Raw genomic sequence first — 18,679 nt, forward strand, 5'->3', positions numbered from 1 at the left:
AATATTAAGTAAGATCTTATACATGTTTTGTGTAAAGAAAATTTAAGTTTATTTTGTATTTTATTCATTTTATTTTGTATTTTATTCATTTTGTATTTTATTCATTTTACATACATGAGGGATAACATAAGAGCTACTGTGTACTAAATTATAATACATAATTTCTTTAAAAAGTGATACCTTAAAGTAAATTTTCAGAAGGTAATAGGTCCAGTTATTGTTTATTTATAACATGTATTCTGCCTGATTTCAGAAAAGATCTGATAAGTTTTACAATTAAATTATATATAAAATAAGAAATAGAACATAGTACCAAAGTCTTAGAATGGGGTAAATACTGTAGCTAAGCATTAAAGTTCCTAGTAATTAAAGGAAGATGTGGAAAGTGATAGATTATTTGATTGTCTAAGAAATATAAAAAATTGGCAAAATACATATCTTAATTCTAAATTACAATATAAATTAATTTATTGTGTATATCCTTGTGCTAGGTACAATCATATCACAAAAAGGTGTGTTTTCTGTAAGAATTAGAAGCAGACTTTTGGTTTGCCTGTAGGCAAGTCCAAATTTTTTTTCACAGGAAAAGAAAAATAACTATTTAGATATATATGAATGCATGTAAGAATCTGGATAGAGACTCAAGTAAAATCCCAGAGTTTTGAAACAGAGCATTACAGTCTTAGGCCTGGACAGTTTGAAAAGCAGATACACTTAAATACAATAGAATCTCAATATAGGAGATATCTAATTATTTTTTTTTAAGATTTTATTCATTTATTTGACAGAGAGAGATTACAAGTAGGCAGAGAGGCAGGCAGAGAGAGAGAGGAGGAAGCAGGCTCCCTGCTGAGCAGAGAGCCCGATGCGGGACTCGATCCCAGGACCCTGAGATCATGACCTGAGCCGAAGGCAGCGGCTTAACCCACTGAGCCTCCCAGGTGCCCCGAGATATCTAATTATTGATACTGCAATCAATATTCTAGAAATCTGATAAATAATAGTGGGGCTGCCTGATACATCCATCAAAAAGCTACAAAATGTATCTGTAAAAATCTATATTAATTATCATATGAGATATAAATTTTTCTATTTATTAAGTAATTAAAAATTGGAATATATCTACCCTAAACCATGAACTGTTCTGCTAAACAGACATGTTTTATATGAAGTTAGTTTTTTAATTTTTTTCTGTTCCTTTTTGTTGTTGTTGTTTTGTTGTTCCTTCCAGTGTTTCACTTATATATCTCTTCTCTTTCTTGGGATTACTTAGCTATAATTATCCAAGAGATTTGACTACTTATAAGGCTCCTGATTCAAGGTAATAAAACCTTCTACTCAGTATGAGGAAAAGTAGTTATTTTACTCAGCAGCCTTAAACATCTATGCATCACATCTACCTCAAAATAAAATTGAATAATTTTATGTAAATAGATAAGGAATTAATCCATATACCATTTCAACTGGGAACTTAATCTGTAGAAAGACTGTTTTCATTCTGGTTTTAATATGAGGTGATATACACTGAGTCTTCAATAGGTTAGAAATCTAATCAATACTAAGTCATATCATTTGGCTCCTATCCTTAGAATCAAAAGTCAATGACAGATTGACAAATACTCATGAATCTTACATTTTTTAAAAATAATTAGTCATTAAAGAAATGAACTGGAGTGTAGCCATGGTCAGCGGTTCAACAGCTGGGTTGAAAACATGTGCTTTTGCCAAAGAGCATTAGATTGAGAGAGTAGACCTAAGTTTTATTGAGGGGAAAATGCTAGGATTTTAAGAACTAGAATTTTAAAAGGTGGAATTTTGATGAAAGAAGAAATAAATCTGTTCTTAGAGAGCTTTCAAATATCAAGAGGAAATGGTTGTATTGAAAAGGGTAGGGGACATCTGGGTGGCTGTGTCAGCTAAACTCCTGGTTTCAGCTAGTGTGGTGATTTCTGGGTTCGGGGATCAAGTTCCACATGCTCTCTGTGCTCTGCACTGAATCTGCTTGAGATTCTCTCTTCTCCCTCTCTGCTCCTCCCGCTGCCCACTCCTCTCTCTCCCTCTCTCTCAAATAAAATGAATAAATAAAATCTTTAAAAAGAAGGTTAGCAAAGATTGAAGCTTACCACTCAAGTCCATGACTGACATTTTTGGTGGCACAAGATTTTCTCCCAGCTTTCTTTCCAACTGTGTATCTTAATTGAGATGAATACTGGGGCCTTGCAATATGCGGTATAAGAGCAATGATATGATCAAGTCACGCGAGTATCTCATACTGATATAATGAGAAATTTGAACCTCGTGGATCTCTTTGTTAAAAATCCATATTACAGGTAGCTGTATCCCCATTAATACTGGCATTTGTGTTTAGCTCTACCAGGTAAGATTCCCATTGGAAATAAATGTCTCGGACTTAGTACGTTTCTATTCAACTTAATAATTCCCTTGCCCTCATTCTCAAACTACATTTTTAGAAGGGAGGTAGGGGGAAGGATTCAGGCAGCTTTTCAGTTTAATAATCAAACCAGGTGATTGTGTGGTAGATCCCCACCTCGCAGCTGTTCAGCTGTTAGGGGCAGTTAGGTAGGATCTGTGATCTTTATATGGAAAGAGAAGAGTCTTTCTCATTATACGAGAGGAATGGAATATCACAATTCCTGGTACCCCACAACTTTCCTTTTATAGATTTGGAAGAGATTGGAGTTTATCTCAGCTTTCTTATCTTCTTTAATACTACATTCACAGTTTTGGGGAAGCATCAGATAAAAGTAATACATCAGGAAGAAGAAATTAAAAGATGCTGTGATCTCCTGTAACTATATTGTAATACCATTGTGAAGAGTGGAGATTATCTATGACCCCAAAACATGGATTAGGGATTTAAGTGAAATTTACTATGAGTGGGTAGTATTTTAATAATACCACATTGCGATTGTAAGAGAGTGTGGCCGAAGAATGTCTCCTTTGATTCCAGCAGCTTTTCAGTACAGCAGATAAAAATCTTTACAAATCACATTTTCTGTCAAAGTCGTTTTGTCAGAGCAATGCCGATTATAGCTTAAAATCTCCTCAAATGTTGTCATTTTGTAGATGGTTAGACTTTGTACATTTCTAATACCCAACAAATAAGAAAGTGATGTCTGATTAATCTGCAAGCATTTTACCATGTATTATCTGAATAGTCTTATCAGGAAGTCAGATGATGCATTTTAGATAATTAATTCACTGTATTTGTGCCACTGACATTAATTAAAGCAGCATGGCCACCCAGCTTTTTCTTTTTCCAAAATGAGCTTTTTTTTTTTCCCCCCCTTGGAAATATCACCTTTCATTGATTAATTGAAAAGAAAGAATACAAAATTCTAAAGCATTTATCATTAAGGATTTTACGATTTAAATGCTTGGTGTCTTGAAAACAAAGTATCTTAACATTTTAACATTTAACATTTAATATTAACATTTAACATTTAAGTGGATGATAATCAAGTGATACTATTCCTCAGTCAGGCATTGTTTTTTTAGGTCCAAGGTGAGGAATTTTTGTCACTGACAGATTTTTTTTCCAGAGAGCCCTGGGGGAAAAACTGCCAACTTAAACTGGGAGTTTAGGTGTTTATATTATTTTATTTACTTTGAAGATCTGTGGCTAGGATACTCTCAGCATTAAACAAAGGCTAAAATCCAAACCTAAGCATTTCCCAAGTCCTTTTGAACATGTTAATAAACACGGCAACAGAAAAAGTTTTCTATGGCCTATTGGTTGGAATGCTTTGGACATCTCTGGCCCTCCCTGAGATTCCAAAATTCCAATAACATGTCAAAAGCTCTCTGAAAGATCAAGTTATACACATCCCTATGACTCAGCGTTTTTCAAGCTTATTTGCACATGTAAACATTGACAGTCTTCCCCCCCCCAACACATCCCAAAACTCATCAAGAAATTACATCTGATGCATTTCAATAGAGGAATTATTCTATCTATACATGACCAATATTTTTCAAAGTCATCAAAAACAAGGAAAGCCTGAGAAATTCCCACAGCCAAGGGAAAACTAAAGAGACGTGAAAAGAAATGTTAATGTTTGCAGGATGGGATTCTAAAGCAAAAGAAAAAGGAAAGTGCAAAAATTAAGGTAATCCCAGTAAACTAGGGACTTCAGTTAATAATAATATATTAATATTTTATAATTATAACTAAAGTACCATACAGAGGTAAGATTTTAGTAACAGGAAATTGTATACAGGGATGCATAGAAACTCTTTGTACTGTATCTGCTTAGTATTTCTGTAGATCTCGAAGGGTTCTAAAATGAAAACCCATTAATTTTTTTAAAGTGGTATTAACAAGTCATATACTTCTTTTGGAGAAACTTCCTACTTACAGGTATTCATTCAGCATGCAAAATAGACTGGACAGTGTAAGAATATGGAAATTTTAATTGAGCTATTTTGGGAAAGGAAACCAAGGCATGTAAAGATAAGGATGCCAAGCCAGCATCTTGAATACAAAAGTCACAATTGGAATCCAGGTTATTTCTTCAATCCATTAGACTTATGAAGGTGCCACAACAGTTCAGAAAAAAATATAATCCTCACACTCCTGGATGAGTCCTTTGATATTTGACTGGAAGACAATGGCAGACTGCATTCTAGAATATTGCAGAATCATCCTTATAAGGATGGAGTAGAATTTTCAGGTATATACATGGAGTGCTGAATTCGGAGAATACACGCCTGCCATTGGGCTTCTACATCTTGGACATTTGCCATGTCTGCCTTAGAACATTCTTTCAGTTCTAAATAATACCTGTAGACATTTGCAAATAACTCTTGTTGTACTCATCATGTTTTCAGCCTCTGGTTCCTATAGTAATAATTCCAGAAAACTACTTAAAATATTTTATGTATAATGATTTCTGGTATGATTGGTAGTATCGTTCTAATAACAATAACAAAGATAACAACTACTATTTATTGAGCATGACTGGGACTGTGCGGAGCCCTTTATATTTTTCTGTTCACCTTTTATAACAAACAATAAACTGGACATTGTTGTCCTCACTTTACAGATGAGGAAACCTTTCTGTGGATCCAGTTCATTGTACATTGTTAGTGATGTAAGGATGCTCCTTGGCTTATTCACACATCCTTCAATCAATGTTTCAAAAGCTAAACTTCTAGGGCTCCTGGAGGGCTTAGTGGGTTAAGTGCCTGCCTTAGGCTCAGGTCATGATCCCGCATCTTTGGATGAGTCAAGCTCTTTACTGAATGGGAAGTCTGCTTCTCTCTCTGCACCTCCCCATGCTTATGCTTTTTCTCCCTCACTTTGTACTCTCTCTGTCTCTCTCTTGCTCTCAAATAAATAAATGAAATTGTATAAATTAATTAAGTAAGTAAAATAAATAAGTACTAAACTTCTCTATCCTTTTAAAATATGTTCTTAGGAACAATAAATAGAATGCTTAGGGGAAGGAATCTGGGGGGAGGTTTGGTATTGTAGTCAAATTAGTTTAAACGAGTTAACTCATCCAGCTCTCCTGGAATGAATAGAAAACTAGAATTAGAACCTGAAGAAAGCATTGAAATTAAGTTAAAAAAAAAAAAAAAGACAAATACTTGTTAGGAATCTGGTAGGAAAACTTACTTTCTATGTAGCTTAATTTATTTGTGATGTCTCTAAACAGAGCTTAGTAACAGGAGGTAGATTTATTTTAACACAATCTTGTTTGCTTCTTTGGAGTTTTTTACTTGTTACTGTTTTTGAAAACAGGAAAGTGTTCTTAGTTTCCCTCAGAGACAGTCATTGCCTATGTCATTATCGGCAATGTGGAGACAATAGGCCATCCATGAGTCTACCTTGCCTGCAACAGTTTTCTAGAACTGAGTGATGAAACACCTTTTCTTGACTATATCTCTAAAGCTAGTGGCATCAGCGTGGAAATGAAGGCTATGCAATATCTACCACTCACTTAACATGTGGAGAACACCCATTCCGTGACTTATTCAAACTTTACTATAATTTATAGCTACCTGATATATGTCAGTGATTCAACTTGTCCAGATCTGATTTGACTTACCTGTGAAATAACATTATAAGGTAGGATGTGGGCCTAATACTGTATTTTTTATTCTTTCTCTATGTAAGATTTATACTAAGAGAAAATCTTAGTACATCCATATATACTCTTAATCGGTAGATAAGGTTTAGGAAAATTTGCTAAAAAATTAAGTCAAAACTCTCTTTTATATACAGTATCCAGGAAAACATATCTACCTCTGGTTTGAATTGAACACCTTTGAAATGGAAAGGACTACTACATTAGACAACGCCTTTTCTAGGGTTCAGGGAGAGTTGTGTTTTTAAGAGTACTTGGAGTGATCTTCCCTAATTCATCTTTCCCCTTAGCTATTTGTTTTCTTGCCTTTTTCTACCCAATGTCTTCATACTGCTATTTCCCCTATCCTGAAGGATTCTTCAACTCTACTGTACAGTCAATAACATAAGTCAATGAAAGTTATATATCTCCTTAAATGCTAAACACTGGTTTAAAGTAAATTGAAGTGATGGTGGTCACATAGTAAAGGAATAGATAAGCCAGAAAAGATCTGTTAAAAACAAAAACAAGGTATGAACAATAACTATTTGCTTAATATTAACAGTGGATTGTTAAGCATGTTTTTTTGGCCATAGCTAACCATTGAGTTTGCTGTAAGTTTTCCCTGTCTTAGGAATAGTCATATCAGATCAGATTTTCCCAAAGTGATGGCAACTATTTTTCTGATTCCAATCTCAGGAGAGGTCGCAGGGCGTGGAAGAATGGCAGATGATCGGAAAGATGAAGCAAAGGCGCCTCACTGGACCTCCGCTCAACTCCCAGAGGCATCAGCTCACCCACATCCACCTGAGATTAAGGACCAAGGCGGGGCAGGGGAAGGACTTGTCAGAAGCGCCAATGGATTCCCATACAGGGAGGATGAAGAGGGCGCCTTTGGAGAACATGGGTCACAGAGCACCTATTCAGATACCAAAGAGAATGGAATCAACGGAGAGCTGACCTCAGCTGACAGAGAAACAGCAGGTAACTAAGGGCTCCTCTGTGCCCAGGGCTGGCTTCATGCTTTGAAGTCTGTTTCATCTGAAAGTGAATTAATTTACTGCAGTGATCCTCTGTCACTAGTGCTAGGACTGAAATTCCAGTCAGTCAGGGGAAATAGACACCAAAAGAAGAGAATAATCTTGGGAACTAGCCCGACATTCCCCCAAATTAGTTGTATTCTTCATCCCCTCTTCCTATTTAGTTTTTACCACGTTAGTTTTAATAGACACGTGGCTCAGTGTATGTGTGTTTTGCTAGTAACTGTCAGCTTTTTAACTCACCGAAAGAAAATTTCAAAAATAGTTACTTATTGATTCTCTTGAATAATATTATCAAATAATAAATTTGATTGACTGAATAGAAGCATATTTACTTTTGGGGGCAGAAAGCAATTTGGAGTCTATCTCCCAGCCTTAAAAAAAAAAAAAAAAAGTAGAGAGAGAGAGAGAGATATTGAGGTAACTGGCTGGCTCAGTTGGTGGAGCATATAGATTTTTGGTCTTGGAGTTGCGAGTTCAAGCTTCATGTTGAGTGTAAAGATTACTTTAAAAAAAAAATCTTAAGGAAGAAAGAGAGTGAAAGAAAGGAAACAAACATACACACATACATAAGAACCATTCCATACTTCCTCAGAGAGTTTTGTAAGAACTAATATTACAGATGCTTGAAGGAGAACATAATTTGAGTTACTCTTAAGTACTTCCTTTCAAAGTATAATTTCTACCAATAGTCCTCTTTCTTCTCTCATTGATAATATCATCATTGATGGTATGGTCATTATAGCATGTAAACAGCATTAGGAACTACTTGCTTGCACTGTATTTGTCACCATCATTTACCTTTTTTCTGTAATGAGACTGTAATGTGTTTGAACACAGTAACTTACAGACATGCCACTCCAAAAAGAGTAGGTGAACTGCAAGTAATAGGAAAGCCTGTGCCCCCTTCACAGTCATCTCTTGCTTATTCAAACTCGGGTTTCCTGCACGCTTTCTCAATTAGACAGCAACAATTCTCAACTGTACACTTTGTTCAAAAAATGTATTTACATTTCAGTGGGTATGATTAAGGGCTTCTCAGATAACTGAGGAACAAGTACATCAGGACATAGTGTAATTTTTTTAATCCCCTCATTCGATAAACTACTGTTGAGCCTTTTCTGTGTGTAAGATGCGCCAGCTTCTCTGCCAGGCTCGTGTAAGGTATGTCTTCGACCTTCACAGAGCAGATGACCCAGGAGCAGACATGGGACCTGTGCACACAAGTCAAATGTGAAACACAGTGTGTTCCATGCTAAACCAGCAGTATAGAAAGGCCATGATGACAAGGGACCGTTTCTACTTAAGACCAAATTTCCCAAAGTGTGCCCAGAAGCATCCTGAAAAGTCACAGCAAACTCACAGGGCGATGGCAGAGTATTTTAATTGCTCAAAGGGAAACACAGTGATACTCAGCATCTGTTAAACACCGCCGGACCTCAAGATAGTTCACAGTTTCAATATTCGATCACACCACATTCCTTTTGAAGACTTATCTATGTGAAGTCAGATTTTTGGCAGTTGCCGTGACAAGAAGCAAGGATCCTGCAGAAACTCATGTGGAACAGGAGAGGAGAGTGAGTGTGCAATCTAATTCAAGCATTTGTGAATCTATGCAGTGCTCAACAGGCACATATGGCCTGGTAGTAAGAAACTGTGAATACAACTGAAATAAAAATGTTATTTTTGCCTTTCACGGTCACAACGAGGATTAAATGAGATGGTGAAGTGTACAAAGTCAACGGATCAGAGAAGAGCATCTATTAATTACCGTTACTCTTATTGCTGGTGCTGGTCCTGTCAATATGGACAACGGGGCACTCTTGATCAAGGCATCTCTTTATACTGCTGAGGTCAATATAGCTTGAACAAGGTAGCACTTGGGTGTCAGGAGAACTAAGTAGGAAGGTTTTGAAGAAATTGAGGCATGAGGAGATGAGAACATGCTGGAGCAAAATGACTGTGGGGAAAGACAAGATAATGTGATAGGCCAAGATTTTTCTCAACATCCTATCCAACAACACCCGCTGTTGCACTCCGAATGCTCGATTAATGTATGTTGAGTGAGTGCGTGAATGAATGCCAAGGAAAAAAAGAAAGTCCTTTTCAAATTAATGGTGACACTACTGAAAAGTCTTATCTTATGAGTTGAACCTTACAGAGAATGATAGCAGCTTGTAATACACTAAAGAAAAAGTCGCTCTGTGTGCTCAGTCAAGCGGTGAAGAGCCAACATCCCTCCCTATTTCTTTTCGGAAGTCTTAATTATTTAAGAACATCAGAAAAATCGCTTTGCCGGGTCAGTGTCCTGCTTCTTTGAGAAAATAGTATAAATTTAAAAGAGCCTAGCAGATGTTTCTTTTAATTTATGAGTTCAGGATCATTCAGAGTTCATTTTGAACTCAATTCATCATATTTCACTTGAATCTTATCTTACTCTTCCAACTCTAACTCTGAAAGTTCTGTATGCATGTTCATAGTGACAAAGTTGTAAACAGCCAACTGTGGGTTACCAGAGTAAGATGTACAATCCAAACTAGGGTATGATTTTACATTAACCTCCCTCCAGATATAATAAGACATGTAGTAAGTCTGTATAATGTGGAAAGCCGTGGGGAAGAAAATATACAATATTGTCTCATACCTACAGAGGATGTGCCAGTGATAAGTTAATGTGCAATTAGATTTCTCCCCAAACTTTAGCTTAAAATAATAGTACATTTTATTATTGATGGTTTATACATAACAAAAATCATTCCCAGTAAGAAGTTGTTCTTAAATCTGAAATATAGTCTTTAAAAATCCTATCCTTTGATGGTAGGGTTTATTAACATGAACTGACACTGTATTTTGAGGTTGTTATTTTAAAGAGGACCAGAGGAGCAATACATTAGCCTCCTCTTTTACCATTCACATGTAATCTGTCAGTATTTTGCATTTTTCCCTTAGAAAAGATACTTCCCGGGGCACTGTTAACGTGGCACACTTTCCAGTAACATCAGGTTCTCAGCTATATGCTGTGGTTTCCAGGCCACTACTGGTTGAATCCAAAGATCTTTCTTCTCTCCTATTTTGCTATAGTCCTCTCTTCATTGTTAGAAACAAATTTATCCACAAGATTGTTTATTTTTATTCATCTCTAAAAGAAAAATCACATAATAAATGCAACCCAATTACTGCATCTCCCTCACCTCTTCCTTCATCAGGCGGACTTACTTCAACCAAAGATCAGACCCCGTCCTTTCTCATCTACACTTTTCAATGTTCACCTTCATTCCTGGGCCATCGTAATTTTTAATTTTTGCAAATGCAAGCCCATAGGCAGCTCATCTTTGATCCTATATGTTGAGACTGAGGGAAGGGAGAGAAGGGAATTCTACAAGGCGATAATATTTTAAATTCTATTTCTTTATGGATTCCTCTTCTAGATTTCATCTCTTTCCTCACAATGTAAAGCTAATCCATAGAAAAGTAGATAGAATTATTTGCTCACCCGTTGTAGCATCACTTTGGCTACGTCAAGATTTTTTTTTACATGTATTCACTAAGGTAACCTTTTTGGAAGCCATGCCACAAAAGCCCCCAGAACAAAACAAGAAGCCATAAAGAATCTAGTCACTTAGGAAATCGATAATTATGAGACTAAAAACATCATTTTTTAAATTTGTTTTTTTACCGAAGTAGAGCGGACACACAATGCTACTTTAGTTTCAGGTGTACAACATAGTGATTCAACTTCTCTGTATTGTTGTTATTATGCTCTCCTTCCCACAAATGCAGCTCCCATCTGTCACCGTGCAATGCCATTACAGTGCCACTGACAGGGTTCCCTAGACTATACCTTTTATTCTCATGACTTACTAATTCCATAACTAGAAGCCTAAACATCCCCCTCCCCTTCCCCCATTTTGCCCCTTCCCCTTACCCCATTCCCCCTGGTTAGATCATCAGTTCTCTATATTTATGAGTCTCTTTCTGCTTTTTGTTTGTTTTAAAACTGTCATTTTTAAATTGTCTTCCAAAGTGTGAATCATAATAGGCTTGTAATAAACCTTTCCTCTCTTCTCTACTTTATCATTATGGAAAAAAAGCAAGAGGACCACATTTGGTACCCCCAGAGTTCCAAGTCTGAGTGAAAATTAGGAGATCAATCTTTAAGTTTCTTATCTGAGGGTGCGGCCCAAACTCAAATTAGATTCCTATCAAAATAACTAGAAGAAGGCATCTGGGTGGCTCGGTCAGTTAAGTGGGTGCCTTTGGCTCAAGTCACAGTCCCAGGGTCCTGGGATCAAGCCCAGTGTCGAGCCCTGTGTTGGGCTCCCTCCTCTGCTTCTCTCTCTCCCTCTGCTCCTCCCACTGCTTGTGTGCCTTCTCTCTCTCTCTCTCTCTCTCACTATCAAATAAGGAAATAAAATCCTAAAAAAAAAAAGATAACTGGAGGAAACCAGTGAGACCACTTTTCACAGGTGTAGTCACCCATCCGAGATCACATGACTACAGCCAGACCGCAGGTCCCCTGCTGCATAGACCAGTGCGCTGTCCACTACCCTACATTGCCAGATCCAGAATGCGACAGCCAGCTGTCACGGCTCTCAATGACAGCCCCCTTCTATTGTAGAACACCTCATCCATGGACCTTTAAACACAACAGAAAGCATAACTTTATTCTTGGTTTTCAGTATGAGTGGAGCAGGAAAGGAGGCAGTTCTTGGAAGTGTGTAGATGCCACAACCCGAAGTATTGAAAATCATGCTTCCGTGCTTTTCACTATCTCGAGGTACAATGCTTTCAACATGAGTAGAAAACACCAGAGTATAAAGTGCCTTTGTGGTCAGCAAAAGCCAATATCAGCTATCTCTTTGAGTAAATTTAAAGATTAAAGGACATTTTCTCAGTTCCCGCCCCCGGTTCCCCAAGGCTGCTTTGTTTTCTCAGCATTCCAGGAATCCTCTTCTGGTCTGCTCCCTCCTGAAGCAGTGAGATCTGGAAAAGCTCTTGCACACTATCGCTTTTCCAGATCTTACCAATGGAGCTGTGCCTTTGGAAGCCTTGACTTGCCCTTTCACATCCCCATAACTCAGGCAGCCAAGGGATAAGTGTATCCTTGCTGGAATTGTAAGTTTCGGCTTAAAAATATGTGAAGGTGGGAAAGTTTGTCATCATTTGTGTGCAGAAAGCTGAATATACCTTTAAGCTTCTCTCTGTTTCCCTTTCCAGTCTTGGAAAATTCAAACCTGCCTTTTCTTACCTCTCTCGTCCTTCCCACTTCCATTCCCAGATTTGAGATTTGCGAGGAGCAGTCACCATCCCTTTTAAAATATGGCATATTGTATATGATATTATATGAATGTGCGCAATGCCAGAAAAGTGCAGAACCATTTCTCCTGTGAAGCGACTAAAGCCATCTGCACCACCCTGCAAGGGAAACACAGCGACCTAACAAGACAGGAGGTTGCAGATTTGCCTTTCCTTGTTGCCATGGCAACCACTCATCGCTCCCGCTGCCATTTCCCCGAGCTCTGCGGAGAGAGGAGCCTGCAGAGCGGAGTTATTTAGCATTCAAGGGTGGATCTGCAGAAAAGCACACAGCCTCACCGCGAAGCCTCTGGGCCTGGCGGTGCTGGTGGAGGAGTACGGAAAATGGGGATCTTGTCAATGTCTTCCTTGAACAGTTAGGCATCTGGGGTTAGAAAGAGTAAGAAGGACAAGGATTGATAAAATTCCGTCAGGTTTGCGTTTGTCATGTTTGCTTTGTCCTGTGTGGTCTCTATACCATTTGAAGCAGATTTGGGGTATGAGCTTTATTATAATATGTGGCTTCTCTTGATGGTCAAGAGATGGGTCGGTACCTAACTGAGCATTAACTTACATGGGCATTCTAGTAAAGAACTGCATTTCTTCCTCTTGGTAAGATAGGAGCTTATATATAGTAGGTATTGCTAGTTAGAGCTTAAAGTGTTTCCACAAAGTGGAGGAAGACAGGCACCAGATAATGTTGTTTACTTCAATGTGCAGTTATATATAAGGTAGCTCTTCCTATAGAAATCCACTTCACGTCTATCTTTGCTCTACAGCACAAGTCTTAAAGTAGATGAGGTTTGTCTTAAGCCAATAATTCTGAATCAAAATATAAGGAAAACTTGGTTCCTCTAGACTTCTTTTAATTAAACCCAATGACTCAACAAATTAAAACATGTTTTTGTTCCTTGGAATTTTAATTGCCTACAAACACTTCCAGTTGTGAAGAGCAAGGCTGTATCTAACACAATGTAATAGGATATTTAAAAATTAAGGTTAATTTGCATATACATTTACTCCCATGTATATTCTTCCAGGAAAATCCTCCCATGCTCTTGCTGGAAATCAGTCTCGTTTCTTTACCGTTTTGTTTTACACTAAATGTCAGAACCACAATCATAAGCACTAAACAAAAAAAGGTGTTTTATCATTCTCTTTGGGCCACTGATACTTTGAAAAATATTTTATTGAGTTTGAATCTTAGTGCAACAGATTTGAGCAAGAACAATTCAGATCTATTAGTAAAATTCTATCTGGCTTGTTTTTAAATGTAAATGTAATTTAATTATCATTGTTTTTTCTTACTTGACCCTCCTGATTCTGTATTTTAAAGACTTTATCAAATTTTCTCCTCTCTAATTTGCTGTCACATTCTGTCATTTTTTTTTTCTTTTAAGGTATTCCCATTTTTTGAGGTTTTAAAATCTCTACTTGGGGAAAAATTCTAAATGTTTCATAAAACCTTTTTTATTTGCAGTGAGCAGATTTTGAAAATAATCAGTCATGAAAGGGAATCTTCCTGGATTCATTTTTGGAAAACCTAAGCCTTTGTTTTGATGAGGATTATGTATTCCCTTTATCTGTCTCTTGTTATATTTTTAAGAATTCTCTCCTCACAAAAGAAAAGGGGAAAAAAAAAAGAGAGAGAACTTTTTTTTTTTTTTAAAGATATTATTTATTTATTAACAGAGAAGGACACAGCAAGAGAGGGAACACAAGCAGGGGGATTGGGAGAGGGACAAGCAAGCTTCCTGCCAAGCAGGGAGCCCAATGCGGGGCTTGATCCCAGGACCCTGGGATCTTGACCTGAGCCAAAGGCAGACACTTAACAACTAAGCCACCCAGGTACCCCAGAGAACAACTTTAACAGTAATTTGCAACAAATAAATTGCTCTAATATCTTGAGAAGATATTAATCATTGATCAATAATGTATTTTTTTGAAAGGAATAACATATATATACACATTGATTCTATTGCTTGCATGTACCTGAGAAAAGTACCTGCCACGGTATACCAAATACCACCTCAAGGGCTGACTCTGGTTTCGTTGTTACTGCTGCTAAGAGGTTAGGAGACTGAGGAGTCGCTCACAGTCATCACTCCTTTCTCTTTCTCCCCAAGCTACGGGGATGAACCGACTCTCTCTGCTTCCGTTTTCCTCCCGCCCTCATTCCCTCACACTTCACTGCTCCTCGGCGCATTACATAAAGCACGAGCTTTGCCTGTCAGGGGAGTCTAGAAATTCATCTCTGGAGCAGATGAACAGAACAACTGGTACCGCCTTGCAGATCTGGCCGTGAAAGCATGATCTGACTTGGCATCATGAGTCCTGAGGGGAAAAGGCCACGGAGCTGCTTGCTGCCTGCCTCGTTCAACAACACACACGGGAAATACAACTCAAAACCCCGTCAAACTGTTGAACAAAGAAGGAGGAACATCTATGTCCCAGGCTCTCGTTGCAACTTCAACAGATATGCAAATGCTAAGTGGTTATTAGAACACGGAAATGGGCATAAAATGTCTGTTTTTACTACTGATTTCGGTAATCCTCAAAACTTAAGACAACAGTAGGCAAATGAGTAATGACAGAGGAATCAAGATTCAGAGGAAAATCATCTTTAATAGTGATGACTCAGCTTTAACAGCCTATAAATTGGACTCCGGATTTTCAGTCCCAATTTTCTATTTGGAAAGACAGATTGAGACAGTGCTGGGTTAGGAGCACCTCTAGCTTGTCCGTAAAGGACTCCAGCGTGAATGGTCAACCCTTCCGAGTCAACTAACAATCTTCCCTTTGGCAAAACAGGTTACATTTACCCAACGAATCTGTGGTTTCATTCATGTGCTGCACTGAAACAGGGGGCATACCCCACAGGAAAGGTTCTCAGGGTACACAGTCAAAGATCCAGAGCTGACCCTGATTTTGTTCTCTCCAGGGAGTGTCCTCCTCTCCTGAACACCCCTGTGTGGCGTATTCATATCTTGTTAGTACCACTAATCATGGACCATTCTACTGAGCTTACCTGTTACTTGTTTCAATCTGCAGCACTAGGTTTTAAGTGTTTGGGGGCAGAAGCTGTGCATCGTTTGTCTTCATGTTCCTTTTGGTATATAATGCCGTGATTGTTTTCTATAGTAAGTGCTAATACATTCTTTGGAATGGATATAAAGAAGAGAAAGCGTTCATGTTCATCTTGGGTTTTGAGATTGAAATCTCAGGAGCAAAATGGGGCTACACAAATTATACCACAGCACGAGCAATGCCCTTGTGGGAATGATGGTGTTAGGGGCAATGATGGACATAACGAAGCAAAATAAGGACCTGAGAGAGAGAAGGCTAGAATCAGTGAAGACTGTAGAACCGGTGGCTTGGACAGAAAGGAATTCAGTAGCAACTCTGAAATACTAGAGTGAAAAGAGGGTCAAGGAAGGATATAGCAGAAGATCACATGGTCTGAAAACAGGGGTGAATCTTTGGAGTAAAGAAAATACACTTCTGACTTAAGATAGCAGTATGACCTCTGATTAGAGATATTTTCTTGATGATGAAAATTAAGGAACTGGAAAGAATATGGAAACAGAGTAAATGACCTTTCTAAGAGAGATCTGTAATCTAAGAGCTAAGAAACACATGGATAGTGAATAACTTCTTATGCTCATTCCTGCAAAACTGAGCCCAGTGTCCCAGTTGGCTGCAGTTGAAATGGCACTAAAATATCCTGCAAACAGAACTTTAAAATTCACGACCACGTTGATCCTCTGGGCATAAGGTAAGGACTGCCTCACGGTTTAAGTCAGGAACTCACATTAAATTTCAGTTCTGGCAAATGGACCATCTGAATCTTAAAGCAAATGGATGTTCTAAGGCATAGTTTTGTTTTGTGTTGTTTTTGTTTTTTTAAGGATTTTATTTATTTATTTGAGAGAGCGAAAGAGAGCATGAGAGGAGGGCTGTCAGAGGGAGAAGCAGACTCCCCACCATGCAGGGAGCCCCACGTGGGATTCAATGTGGGACTCTATCTGGAAACTCCAAGACCATGACCTCAGCCAAAGGCAGTTGCTTAACCAACTGAGCCACCCAGGTTCCTCACAAGTCATAGGTTTAACTATCCTTCTTCTTTAAAGGAATATACTAGTATTATCTTGGAGAAATGCACGCTATTTTTGAAGGTCAACCTACATAAAATATCTCCAATGCTCTTTTTTTCTCTACTTCATCTTAGAGTCTATAACATGATTTGCAAATGATAAGTTCTTAGATAAGAAACAGCATTTCTCTACTGAATAATAGGGATATTTCCTTGTTAACTTCTCTAGTGTCATTATTTTTTTAAAAATGAGAAAAGTGTTTTGTAACCCATTTTTTTCTTTTTGGTAGAATAAAATGAAAGATGCTCCTATATACATGTTCTGATACTAATCATGAAGTATTTCAGTATTTTTTTTTTAAGATTTTATTTATTTGACAGAGAGAGGTCACAAGTAGGCAGAGAGGCAGGCAGAGAGAGAGGAGGAAGCAGGCTCCCTGCTGAGCAGAGAGCCACCCAGGTGCCCCAGTATTTCAGTATTTTTAAAGGATTTTTTTCTTCTCTGTAAGGGAAAAATCATCATCATCATTTACTATTACTTTTATAAGCAATTTTTAAAATGAAATATTTAGATACTTTTTCTTCTTGCTACATTTTGCATACTGCTGTCCTTTATCTTAAAGCCCATGTACATTTTCTTTTTCTTGAAAAACTGTCTACTGGTTGTTGTTGTTTTTCCTCATCAGCTTAAAAAAAAATAGAGATTTATGACTAAAACATTGCAAAGACTGGAATAAACTTGTTCTTCTCAGAGCTGTATCAGTACAAAAATGCTGCTTTTTCTCCCCCCAAAATCCACTAATTTGACCTAGGTGCCAAAGCATGTAAGATACTCCTCCAGGTCAGTTCCCACCCAATTCTTACAAGTCTCAGTTTCATTCAGAAAGGGAACAAAGAACTGAGTTTGAAGCAAGTGCAGATGCTACTTTCAAAAGTCACATTTTTAAGAGGGGAAGTTCATTCATTTATGGTAACAATGATCCCTGTCCTCATAAAATATCTGCCTGAAATGCCCTGTGGACCACATTGAACTTGCACATATGATCTAAATGCAACATTGAAAATACTGCTCAAGAACTTGTATGTTTTTGTGATACAGATTCCTTTATAGTTGGATTTCATTGCTTAAGGAAGGGTGAATTACTTACCCTTACCCTCCCTGATAATTTAATATCTTAAGACTGGAATCACCAGATAAGGCTGATTTTTTTTTTTTAAATGGGAAGGAGTATAAACTTCCCAGATTATGCTTAATTTTAATGTAGATTTTTTTAGATGTTGAGCATTTCTTCAATTCTAATTAGAAATGCTTGAGTCTCCTGTGTCCCCAAATAATAGTGAATTTCCACTCTCCCTTATGTTCTCTGATGCAATTGAATATGACAAAAGCTATATAAATACAAAGTGCTTTTCTTCACCAGGTCTAGAGAGAAATGGAAATTACCAAGTATGCTTTTTAGAAAATGTTTTAGAAAATCTAGTTGATTAAAATATTGATGTGGTTCTTTTATTTTGTTCTATAAAGTTTTAAGCATGATGTTTTACTTAATGTGATTGCATTGAAACCATACTTTTCTTTCTATAGCTTTTGCACTTTCTTGTTACTATCAGACCAAATTATTCACACCTCTGTGCTTCATGTTGCATTTCAGAATTATCCAAGAAAAAAAAGAGCAGAAATCACAAAGTTCCCTGATTTCATGAGAGGTTTTCCTTTTACGAGCAAACTTTTCTTCAACAAAATAAACCCCAATACCAGCTCAAATAAAACATTTTTGAAGGGTAGAGGATCTCTCTAAGAGTTGGAATGAAGGGACTGATAAACTTTCAAGGGAAATAAAAATGAACAAGAAATATTCTTAAGCATATTCTTAGAACGAGAAATTGGGCAACCTCTTTGTGATCAGAGTTACCACATATGAAATAATGAAATTGTAACAGCATTTTGAAAAATAAAAAGCTACAAGGCCTGATTTAGACAATTTTCTTATATGCCAGTAAGAGAATAATATACCTTTTGGTGTGTCTATAGTAAATTGGATTTTCATTGCTATATTTTACTAAAATGAAATGAAGATTATAAAATCTGATTTACCATATCATGAAGAAGCCCCACATATCCCTTACATAGGATTGTGTTTTTCATGTTAAATGCTATG

General features: G+C 37.4%; 1 protein-coding gene across 20 annotated transcripts in view; it reads left to right on the plus strand.

The window, feature by feature from the left end:
* The window catches only part of MAP2 (microtubule associated protein 2), a 287,600-nt gene that overhangs the window by 203,532 nt on the left and 65,389 nt on the right, over positions 1-18,679 (plus strand). For all 20 annotated transcript variants that reach the window (XM_044241471.1, XM_044241470.1, XM_044241469.1 and 17 more), the window contains one exon: positions 6,792-7,076. In XM_044241471.1, the coding sequence (XP_044097406.1) occupies positions 6,815-7,076 (262 nt within the window). In that variant the 5' untranslated portion in view covers positions 6,792-6,814. The remainder of the gene's footprint in view (positions 1-6,791; positions 7,077-18,679) is intronic.

This window comes from Neovison vison, chromosome 3 (genome assembly GCF_020171115.1).
Source record: "Neovison vison isolate M4711 chromosome 3, ASM_NN_V1, whole genome shotgun sequence".
Taxonomy (NCBI): Eukaryota; Metazoa; Chordata; class Mammalia; order Carnivora; family Mustelidae; genus Neogale; species Neogale vison.